Source organism: Netta rufina (assembly GCF_964035555.1).
Source record: "Netta rufina genome assembly, chromosome: 30".
Taxonomy (NCBI): domain Eukaryota; kingdom Metazoa; phylum Chordata; class Aves; order Anseriformes; family Anatidae; genus Netta; species Netta rufina.
In genome coordinates this window covers 1,272,415-1,283,681 of record NC_140154.1, presented here as the reverse complement: position 1 = coordinate 1,283,681, position 11,267 = coordinate 1,272,415, and the positions used below count along the sequence as shown (strand labels likewise).

General features: G+C 68.9%; 1 protein-coding gene across 4 annotated transcripts; it reads right to left on the bottom strand.

The window, feature by feature from the left end:
- Positions 1-760: 760 nt before the first annotated feature.
- On the bottom strand, positions 761-7,324 carry PPP1R1A (protein phosphatase 1 regulatory inhibitor subunit 1A). Of its 4 annotated transcripts, none has more exons than XM_084303561.1 (6): positions 7,151-7,324; positions 3,222-3,282; positions 2,333-2,557; positions 1,789-2,019; positions 1,594-1,685; positions 761-906 (listed from the first exon to the last, which is right to left on the bottom strand). In XM_084303561.1, exons 1-5 carry the CDS (start codon positions 7,229-7,231, stop codon positions 1,597-1,599), a joined length of 687 nt encoding a protein of 228 aa, XP_084159687.1. In that variant the 5' UTR covers positions 7,232-7,324; the 3' UTR covers positions 761-906; positions 1,594-1,596. The 4 variants fall into 4 exon arrangements, with proteins under 4 accessions (XP_084159687.1, XP_084159688.1, XP_084159689.1 ...); XM_084303562.1 differs by having other exon boundaries at positions 761-910; positions 1,597-1,685; XM_084303563.1 differs by having other exon boundaries at positions 1,795-2,019.
- Positions 7,325-11,267: the final 3,943 nt, after the last annotated feature.

The window sequence follows — 11,267 nt, the reverse complement described above, 5'->3', positions numbered from 1 at the left end:
CCCGCACACGCATGCAAACGAAGCGCCGCCGCTAACGAGCAATTAATTAATAAAACCGCGCGCCCACCACTCAGCCCGCCTCCGGCACCCCCGCCCTAAAACCCGAAACCGGGGAAGGGGGGGGGGGGATGGGGAAGGTTTGGGGACGGAGGTGGCACCCCACTTGGAGACCTCCAAGTGGGGTGACGCAGCACCCAAGGGTGGGGGATCCCGGGGGTCCCCCCCCCCCCCCGCGCCCACCCAGCGTGAAGGCAAGGAGGAGGCGGCGCGGAGAAGGGATGCGTTTAATACGGGGGGGGGCGGGGGGGGCGGGTGCTGGGCCCCCCCGCACACGCGTGTGCACAGCGGTGCTCGTGCGCCCATGCCGGTGTGCAAGGAGGGCGGGCACCCAAGGGTGCGCGGCGGCGCGGGTGGGCACCCCCCCTCCGTGGCCGTGTGCGCTCACGTGGGCGTGCAAAAAGACACGCGTGTGCCCCCCCCCCGGGTGTGCAAACACACGTGTGCCCCCCCGTGAGTGTGCAAACACACGCGTGTGCCCCCCCCCCGTGAGTGTGCGTGTCCCCAGCGGTGGCAGCGAGGTGGCCCCGGGGACACCCCGGGGGTGGCAGTGAGGGGGGGGGGACGAAGCGTGGGGGGGGCTCAGGGGGGGCTGTGCTGCCCCCGTGTCACCCCCCCTGGGGGACCCGGTGGCCGTAGGTGGGGGGTTAGGGGATAGCAGAGGGGGGGGGGGGGCAGCCCCCCCCAAGGCCAGGCCCAGGCGGCCGATAAAATAAATAATAATAATTAAAAAAACAAAAAAATCAACGAAAAGGTCACGAACGCCCCAAAACAGCCGTCGGAATCTTAGAAAACGATCGATAAAAAAAAGGCGGTGGCTCGGCTCCGTCGTCCTGCCGGCGGGGGGGGGCACCTGGGGACAGATTTTTGGGGGGGGGGGGACACGTGCTGGGGGACTGCCACCTCCTATGGTGCCACCTGTCCCCGTGTCCCCAGTACACCCCCCAGTGTTCCCAGTACAGCCCACGGTGTTCCCAGTATACCCTGTAGTGTCCCCAGTACGCACCCCGCGGTGTCCCCATGCACCCTGTGGTGCCCCAGTACGCACCCACGATGTCCCAGTACCCCCCCACGGTGCCCCAGTATATATTTATGATGGCCCAGTATGCCCCTGCAGCACCCCAGTACGCACCCACAGCCTCCCAGTACGTACCCATAGTGCCCCAGTATGCACCCACAGCCCCCCAGTACACGCCTGCAGCACCCCAGTATGCCCAGTATGTGCCCATAGTATCCCAGTACATGCCCACAGCACCCCAGTACATACCCATAGCACCCCAGTATGCACCCACAGCCCCCCAGTATGTACCCACAGTTCCCAGTACACACCCATGGCACCCCAGTATGAACCCACAGCCCCCCCAGTATGTACCCACAGCCCCCCAGTATGCACCCATAGCACCCCAATATGCGCCCACAGCCCCCCAGTACATGCCCATAGCGCCCCAGTACGCACCCACAGCCCCCAGTATGCCCCCACAGCACCCCAGTATGTGCCCATAGTATCCCAGTATGCCCCCACAGCCCCCCAGTACGCACCTACTGGCTGCTGGCAGCACCCTTGCCCTCCTCCGGTGCTATATGGGCGCCCTCCTGGGCCAGGCTTTGCCTCCCGTCCCCGCGGGTCCCTGCGGGTGCGAGGGGTGGGGGGCTGAGCGCAGACCCCGCCACCCCCAGCTCCCCTTTTCCCCCCCCCTCTCCCCAGAGGGGACGACGGTGCCCAAAACTCACTCTCACCGGGCCCGGGGCCACCTTGGTGCGTGGGCTGAGCCCGGGCCAGCGGGCAGGAGCCCCCGGGGCTGTGGCTGTGCTCGGTGTCACCGCTGTCACTGTGGTGGCAGCACCCGGAGCCGTGCTCCTGGCCGGTGGCGGTGGCAGCGGTGGCGGCGGCTGCTTCCTCCTCCTCCTCTTCCTCGCCCTGCGCCTGCTTGCACAGGTGGTGCTCCACCATCATCTGCAGCTCTGCAAGGCAGCGAGTGGCACCGCGTTGGGGACAGCGGCGTCCCCAAGCCCCCCCCTTCGTGTCCCCAATTGTGGTGCTCCCGGCTGCAGGGACGCCCCCGTCCCCGTGGCACCGCGGTGGCACAGCCAAATGTCCCCGCCGATGGGGGGCTGCACGCAGCAGCCCCCATTTCTGTGTCCCCGTGTCCCCATGTCCCTATGTCCCCAAGTCCCCAGCCGTGCCACCAAGGTGGTGGCACCCTAGGGGGCCACAGCCAGGCCACCCCGCGTGTCCCCTGCGACCCCCAGGGGACCGTCACCCCCCCCCAGGTACCTTTCATGGTGGGGGTGGTGCGGGACACCTTCTTCCTCTGCCTGGGGGACATGGCCAGACCCGACTGCAAAGCAAGCGGAGGTGGGTGACAGAAAGGGGGGGGGTGTGACAAGGTGGTGGTGGGCACCCCGGGGTGCTGGGGGGGGCACCCTGGGGTGCTGGGGGGCTCCTCGTGGCAGCGCCTACCTTCAGCAGGGGGGTTGGGGAGCCGGTCCTCATCGATCTCTGGGGACAGGAGGGAGCGGGAGGTTACGGGAGGTGGCACGGGGAGGGGCGCGGGGTGCCCGGCACCCATGGGTGCTGGGTGTCCCCACCCCGCTCACCCCCTCGGGAAGGGAAAGGGGGAAGCGTGGGGGACGGTGCCGTGCTGGGGCCGCATCCTGAAGCCCCCCCAGGGATGTCCCAGCACCCCGGTGACACTCAGCCCCCACGGATGAAGCTGCTGGGCACCGCTTGGTCCGGAGGTGACATTTGGGGACGGCCACCCGGCGTGTCCCCAAAGCAGCGAGGGGGGGGGGGGGGACACGAAGCCACCCCGGGGACGGCGACACCCACCCGGGGTCAGCCCCCGTCCCCAAAGGCCAGATGCCGGCCGGGGGCAGTGGCAGGCTCTCAAATGTCACAGCTGGTGTCCCCCTGCCCGTGCCAGCCTTGGGGACGTGCCAGGCGGTGCCGCGTGTCACCGGCAGCTGCTTCCCCCGGAGATGGATGGGCTGGGATCCTAAAAAGCACCGGGCGGTGCCACCACCACCACCACCACCCCCCCGTAGCACCCACGGGTCCCCTCCTGTCCCCTCCCTGGGGGACCTGGCAGGTTGTGGGGTGCCGGACCCCGGTGCCGCGCGGTGCCACACGGTGCCACACGGTGCCATGCGCTTTGGGGACCCACCTGGGGACGATTGGTCGCTGCTCAGCACCAGGTTGGCCGGCGTCGGTCGGCGCCTGCGGATCTGAAGAGAGAGGGGGGGGCACAGTCGGGACCCGTGGCTGCGCCCCAAATCCTGCCGCCCCCCCCCCCCTTGTCCCCCGTCCCCAAGATCTCGCCCAGCCCCGTTCCTTGTCCCTTTGGCCTCGAGCCGGCGGTGGCCCCGTGGGGACGCGGGGCGCCGAGCCCTGCCCGGGGACGCAGGTGGCTTTTAAATCACCATCCCCCCCCCCCACGGTGCTAATGACAATCAGGAGCTAATTATGGCCATGGCGTGGGGACAGCGGGGACAGCGGGGACGGCACCGGGGCCCTGCCCTTCCTCGGCCACCGCCCGCGTGTCCTTGCCCAAGGTCACCCCGAGCATCCCCGGGGGCACGTGGGGGGGGGGGGGGGGTTTGGTGGCCCCTCGGGTGGCTTTGGTGGCCCGGAGGGGGGTGGCCGTGGCTGTCGGGTGCCCCCCGTGGTGTGGCAGCCCCGGCGGTGGTCCCGGTGTCCCCACGGGGGGGTGGCCGCTCGCTCCCCCCCCCCCCATTTCCCCGCTGACCCACTGACTGAGTGGCCCCGAATTTCCCGGCAGCGGCGGCGGCGAGGATTCCCTAATGAGGCGGGCTGCCTAATGAGATGCTGATGAGATGCTAATGAGCAGGCAGAGCGGGCGGGGCTGGGGGGGGGGGGAAGGAAAAAGGAAGGGGGGGGGGACCCCCTCCAAGCCCCTTCCCCAGCTGTGCGCAGCCTCAGCCCCAGCCCACCACCCCCCTGCGCCCCCCCCCCCCCTTTATTCCCAATCCCCCCCCCCCACCCCCGTGGCAGCCCGGTTGCCATAGAAACCCGCGAGCTGGATTTTAAGCGGAGATTAAAAGGAGACGAAAATCGCCCCCCCCCCCCACACCTCGCCCCCCCCCCCCCTCCTCCAGGGCTCGGGGTGCTGGGGCCGGGCTCTTAGGGGCTGGATTTGGGGATTTGGCCCAAGGGGACCCCCCAGAGGGACCCCAAGGTGACCCCGAGGTGTCCCCAAGCTCCTCCAGCACCCCCGGTGCCCCCACCCCAAGGGGGTCACAGCCTGGAAAATGCCCCCCCCCCCCCCGGTATGGGGATGGGGTGGGGGACACCGGCGTGACCCCCTCAAGGTCACGCAGCCGGAGCTCAGCACCACGGAGATGGTTTGTGCATCCCTTGTGCTCGGGGCCGGGCTCCCATCCCCAAATCCCTAAATCCCAACCCCCCCACCCCAAAATCCCACCCCCAAGAACCCCAAATCCCCATCCCCAAATCCCCAGATCCCCATCCCCAAATCCCCACCCCAAACCCTATCCCCCAAACCCTAAACCCCCATCCCCAAACCCCCATCCCCAAAACCCCCCAAACCCCAAATCCCCATCCCCAAACCCCCACCTCCAAACCCCCATCCCCAAAACCCCAAAACCCTAAACCCCCATCCCCCAAACCCTAAATCCTCATCCCCAAACCCCCCATCCCCAAACCCCCAAACCCCCAAACCCCCACCCCAAACCCCTCACACCCCCAACCCCCCCACCCCCCGGGGGGGTCCCCTTCGCTCTCCGCACCCCACAGACGCCTGCTGGGGTCCCCCCACCCCATGGGGGGGGGACACTCTCAGCTCCCCCCCCCTCTCCTCTCTCCTGCCCGCTCTATTTTTATCTCCAGCATCGATTAAGAAAACGCCGGGGCCGGGAGCAGCCGCCGGGGTGGGGGGGGGACGGGGACGGCGTCACCGAGGGGCTCGGCGGGGGGGGGTCCCTTCCATCCTTCCCACCCCCCTGGGGGGATTGGGGACCTCAATGGGGTCGGGGACATCAATGGGGTCGGGGAGCTGCCCATGGGGATGGCCCCAACCTGTCTCCGAGCATGACGGAGCAAATGCCCCCCCCCCCCCCGTACCCCACCGGCCCCGGCACCCATGGGTGGCACCCAGGAGGGTGAGGGCCGATGGGTGCGGGTGGCGGGGACGAGGTGTGGGGTGGGGATGGAAGGGGTTGGGGACAGCGCTGCGGGGCGTGGGGACACGCGGGGATGAGTCCCCCCGGGAACCTCTCCGAGGGGAACCCCAAAAAGGGGGAATCCCACTAAAGGGAACCCCAAAAAGGGGGAACCCCAAAAAGGGGGATTCCCAAAAAAGGGGGATTCCCCAAAAAGGGGGATCCCCGCCAGGTCTTTTCCTGCAGGAACACCCCCCAAAAAAAAAATAAAGTGAGTTACGAACTTGGGGAGGGGACACCGGCACCGGCACCTGCTGCCACCTCCCCGAGCCCCTTGGGGACACGGGGACAGGAGGTGACAGAGCCTCTGGGGGGGCTGAGACCCCCCCTGGGGGGGGTGACCCCGTACCCCAAACCCCTTCCAAAGCAGGGCCAGCACCCCCCAGAGCTCTGCGGGGAGGGGAAACCGAGGCAGGGACGGGCACGGGATGCACCCGGGCGTTACGGGGCGCAGGATGCCGGGCCCCCCGCACCCAAATTGGGTGGGGGGGGCGCACTCCTGAGCCCCCCCCCCTTTTTCCCAGAGCCTTTTTGGGTGCTGGAAATGAGCCGTGCAGCAGCCCCAGCTGGTGCGTGGCCGTATTTAGCGACAGGGAGATGCTGGCGGCCCCGCGCTCGCCCCCCGCGCCGCTGGCACGCTCCCCTCGGCTGGGGGGGGGGGGGGGGGGTTGCCAAAAAAAAAATGGAAAAAAAAAAAAAAAAAAAAGCCAAATTCCCCGCTTTTTCAGCTCCCCTGGGCTCCTCGTAGCCCGGTTGGGGAGGGCACGTGGCGTTCCCCAAACCCGCCCGGCCCCGACGCCCCCACCTTGCGGGATTTGGGGTCGGAGGGGCACCCAAGGGTGCTCGCTGCGGGGTGGGGGGGGCCCATAGAGGTCCCCGGGGGAGGGTTCCCAGCCCCGAGCAGCACGGCCGGAGGGCCCCTGGCCATGCAATACCTGCTGCTATTCTGGGGCCACGCAGCGAGCCAAAAAGGTTTTGCAACGGGCCCCCGAGCCCCCCCCCCCGTGCTGCCGGCCACCCTGTGCCCCCCCCTCAACCCCCAGGGTCACCCCACGGAGCTGGGGGGGGGGCTGTGGGTGAGCCCCTTCGCCCTAGGGCCCGTTGGAGCCCCTCCAGCAGGGGTTGAGCAACCTGGGGTGGGGGTGGCGTGGGTGCCGGGGGGGGCCCCGTAACCCTACACCCACCCTGCGGGGTGCTGAGCCAGCCAAGGGCTCCGGGACGGCACCCATGGGTGGCCCCCAGCCTGTGGGGGGGTTCCTTTGGGGGACAGCGGGGTGCGGGGGGGGGGGGTCCCCAGGGTTAGGGCCCATCACAGGGGTCGGGGGCGATGGGGCCACGCCACCCCCAGCCCCACGCACCCCAAATCGGTGTGCCTGTCCCACGCGGCACCCAGTGCCCCCCCCACACCCCCCCCAGCACCCACGCTGCTGCACGGCACCCAAGGGTGCTGCTCAGCACCGCGCCGTGCCCGGCACCCCCCCGGGGACAGCACAGGGTCCCCTCCCTGTCCCCGGGGGGGGGGCTTCAAAGCACCCCACGGCCCCCACCCAGTGCCCCCCCAATCTCTCAGCGTCCCCCCCTCCTCGCTGTCCCCCTCCCTCAGCGCCACCCCCCCCACTCCCTGGTGTCCCCCTCCCGGTGCCACCCCCTCCCGATGTCCCCCCCAGTGTCCCCCCCGGTGTCCCCCCCTCCTCCGGTGTCCCCCCCCCATCCACCACCCCCCTCCCATTCTCCCCCCCCCCCCTCCGTTGTCCTCCCCTCCCCATATCCCCCTTCCCGTTGCCCCCCGTCCCCCGGCGTTTCCCCTTTCCCGGTGCCCCCCCCCCCCCTTCCCGCTGTCACCCCCCCGGTGTCCCCGGTGTGTCCCCCCTCCCCCCCCCCCGGTGCCCCCCACCTGCTCGGCCGCCTCGGGGTCGAGGTGCGGCTCCAGGAGCGGCACCGTGAACTGGATCTTGCGGGGGCTGTTGGGCTCCATGGCGGGCGGCTCCTCCGCCGCCTTCCCGGTGCTTTACCGGAGCCTCCCGGAGCCGCCCCGAGCCCGCCCCGGGCCCGCCCCGGTTCCGCTCCCCCCCCCCCTTTTAACCCCCCCCCCTCCAGCCCCCCACCCCCACCCCCACCGGGGAGCGTTTTTCCCGGAGCCGCCCCGGTCCCGGTGCCGAGCTGTGCGCCCTCCCCGCCGCCTCTACCCGGCGGTGCGCGCCCCGGTAGAGGCGATTGGATTGGGTGCCGGAGGGACAGACGGACACGGGGAGGGACAGAGGGACAGCGGGAGGGACGGGCGGACGGGCGCCGGGACGGACAGACGGACAGGGGCACGGACAGACGGGCAGCGGGAGGGGGCAGACGGGCAGGGGGGGGGCAGAGCGCACGGAGAGGGGCGCAGCGCAAGGGTGGAGAGGTTTTTGGGGGGGGGGGGCGGGGGGGGCGCTGGGACGGACAGACGGACGGACAGACGGACAGATGGACAGACAGATAGACAGACAGACGGACGGACACACGGATGGATGGATGGACGGACAGACAGACGGGTGGAGGGGACGGACAGAGGGACAGGCGCAGCCACCGGGGCAGGCGCAGAGGGACGTGGATGAAGGGGGAGCGCGGGGGGGGGGGACAGACGGACACCGGGATGGACACACGGACAGGGCACAACGAGGAAATGGGGACGGACGGACGGACGCCGGGACAGGGGGATGCGTGGGGGTGGAGGCACGTGGGGACAGACGGACACGCTGGGACACACGGACGGTGGGGCACGGGTGGGGGGACATGGGGGTGGTGGGGCGCACGGACATGGGGACACATGGATGGGGGGACACACGGACAGCAGGACACACGGATGGGGGGGACACATGGACAGCAGGACAGATGGACAGTGGGACACACGGACAGTAGGACACAGGGACAGCAGGACACACGGACACACTGGGACGGCCGCCTGGACGTGGCCATCGGGACCCCCAGGGACAGACCCACGGCCACCCCCTCGGAGCACGTGGCCAGCGGGGTGTGGGGACAGCAGGACGGACAGACGGACGCGGGGACAGACGCCCGGACAAGGACAGGCACCAGCAGCCGGGTGCACAGAGGGCACGGCACGAGCAAAGTCCACACGTGCTGCGCCCCGGGCCCGCTGCCCACGGGGGCAAATTCCCCTGGGGCATTGATCGTTGCCCCCCCCCCCCAGCCCCCACGGGGACCGTCCCTGCCTGCGGAGGTGGCCCCGTGCCCCCCCTGTCCCCATTGTCCCCTGTACCTGCGGGGGGGACGTGGTGTGGTGGCACCCCCAGGGTGGCTGCGTCCCCGAATTTGGTGGCCCAAGAGGGGACGTTGGCAGGGAGGGGGTGGCAGCATGGAAAAAAAAAAAATAGGTGACAGAAATAGGGGCAAGGAGGGGACGAGAGATGCCCTGCACCCAGTGCCACCCCCCCATGGGCTGGGGACACCGGGGAACTGCCATGTGGCCGCCCCTCGAGGTGGGCACGGGGCCACATCCCCGGTGTCCCCGGTGCTGGGGAGTGATTTTGGGGCTGTCCCCAAGCTTGTAGGGGACACGGTGTGGACAGTGACCCCCTCCAGGCAGGGTGGAACCCCCCCTTGGCAAGGTGTGACACCCCCCAGAGCAGTGACAGGGACAGGGGTGACCTCTGCTCTGTGCCATCGGCCACCCCGGGGGGCTGGGGGGGGACGATGACAACCCCGAGCTTCGCCCCCATCCTTGGAGTGATGAATTTTGGGGCCCCCAGTACCCAATTCCAGCACCCTTGGAGCCATCGTGGGGGCTTCGTGCTCCGGGGTGGGGGCAGCCGATGGCCCCCGGGTCCTGTCCCAAAGCCACCAGAGCCACCCCCCCGCAGGGTCTCCTCCTGGTGGCTCTCACGGTCTCCTGTCCCCAGCCCCTTCCACCCCCCCCTTGGCGAACCTTCCCCTTGCTGGGAACCCCAAAACCCCCTCGGCGAGGGGCAGAGCCCCCCCCCAGGACACCGGATCTGGCCCAGGGAGCTGGCTGCCGGGGTGGGGGGACAGAAAAAAGGGAGGGGGGGGGGACACACGGTGGCAGCGCCGCAGCCGCAGCCCTAAAAGCGCGTCCCATCACTTATTCATGCCACGGGAGGCTCCGGCAGCGCGAATTAGCTAACTAGGTCAGGCGGGGGGGGCGGTGGAGCCTCTCCCCCCCCCTCATCCAGGATGCTCTGCCCGTGTCCCCCCCGGCTTTCATGGGAAGGGGACCCGGTGCCACGCATGGTGCAGCCGGGAGGGGACTTTGGGGACGGTGGCACCTCTGGGTGCTGCGGGTTTGGGGTCACCCCTCCGGGTGGCGCGAGGACGCGGTGGCAACCTGCACGCGTGGCCTGGAGCTGTGGGAAAAGCACCAGAAACCCCGAAATGGTCCTAAAACCGTGTGCCCCCCCCGCCCTGCTCGTCCCCTGGGGGTGTCCGGCTCCGGCGTCACGCAGGACCAGCCTCGACCCCGTTAATTATTGATGCACCAAGCGCTCGGTGCAGGCGGCCCCACAGCACCCCGCTGCTCCGGGGGGGCTCGGTGGCCCCCAACCCATCTGTCCTCGGTGCTGGGGTTCAATCCTGCACCACCCCGAGCCCCCCCCCGGAGGCAGGAGGGGCGAAATGGAGGATGCTGCGTGGTTTGGGGTATTTTTGGGGTACATCTCCCCGCACGGGGTCCTCTCCCGGGGTCCCCTTGGTTGGGGATTGAGGGGACATCCCCAGCTGTGCCCCCTCCCGGCTCCCCCCCCCCTCTCCATCCCTTCCTCCCCGGTGATTTTCCAGCCTCCTCGGAGCAAGGAGGACACAAACCAGCAGCGGGGACCTCGCCGGTGCTGTCAGCAAAATCCCCGCGGCTCCCTGGGCCCCCAAAAAATCCCTGTGGGGCGCTCTGGGCTCGGCCCCTTTCCATTTTGCTCCTCGCCGGGCTTTTACGGGAAAAATCCTGCCCGGTTTCGATCCGGCCTTGCTCTTTTCGGCCACGTCCCGGGGGCCTTGGATGCGGCCCCAGCTCGGCGGCGAGGCGGAGGCTGCAAAGCCCGGGGAAGGTGGAGGGGAAAGCGGCTTCAGAGAGGCTGCAAAATCATCCTGGGGGGGGCAAAAATCGGGGAGGAAAAGGTGGAATCGGGCACGGATTTGGGGTGATGGCGCTGGGATAAGGCAGCAGGGGTGTGGGGATGCTCCAGGTCCCTTGGCCACGAAGCGCAGCGTCCCCTGACATCCCCGAGCATCCCCGGCAGGGTGGGGACGGCGGGCGCTGGATGTGACCCAGGGCTAAAAAAAAAAACACCCCAAGGGCATCGGGCTGAAAGCATCCTGCGGGAGGAGGAGGCTATTTTTCTGCTCCTGGCCTGGAGGGAAGCCAGGGAACAGGAGATACGGCCAGGACAAATCCCTTCCCTGCGCAGGAGGGGACAAAAAAGTGGCAGGGTGGCGATGCGCCGCGGGGCGTCCTTGGAAAATCGCGCTCCGGGCAGGCGAAAGCAATGGTTAATTCGGGGCTTTTCTCCACAAACGCTTGCAGGCTAAAAATATCCCTCCTCCGGGCAGCACCATTCCAGGAGAGCGCGTCCTGACGGCCCGACTCGTTGCCTTTTTTGACGGGCTCCTGCCTTTGGTCGAGCCGCGGGGCACGGGGCCGGTGAGGGCTGGGCCGGGACCTGCCCCATCGCCGCTCTTCTTTTTGGGGTAGGAAAAGCAGCGAAGGTCAAGGAGAGGACGGGGGTGAAGCCATCTTCATCCCGGAGGTCTTCTTCAGCCTCTTCGACCACCTCTGCTGCTGTCCTAGCAGCGCTGGTGGCCCACAGGCAGTGCTGGTGGCCACGATGTCCTGGATGGAGGTGAGTGCCATCCTTCTGTGCCATCTTGTCCTTGTCCCCAGGTGCCTGTCCTTGTCCCCAGGTGCCTGTCCTTGTCCCCAGGTGCTTGTCCTTGTCCCCAAGTGCCTCTCCTTGCCCCCAGTGCCTTCAGCCCGGTGCTGGAGGAGCTGCTGGAAGGTGGGAGCGGAG

Bases quoted from the DNA above. Each gene is read 5' to 3' on its own strand.
- PPP1R1A (XM_084303561.1), bottom strand. From the start codon at position 7,231: ATGGAGCCCAACAGCCCCCGCAAGATCCAGTTCACGGTGCCGCTCCTG. The intron at 3,283-7,150 runs GTGGGGGGCACC...CTCTCTCTTCAG, and splicing joins ACCCCGAGGCGGCCGAGCAG to ATCCGCAGGCGCCGACCGAC. The intron at 2,020-2,332 runs GTACCTGGGGGG...GCTGCCTTGCAG, and splicing joins CACCACCCCCACCATGAAAG to AGCTGCAGATGATGGTGGAG.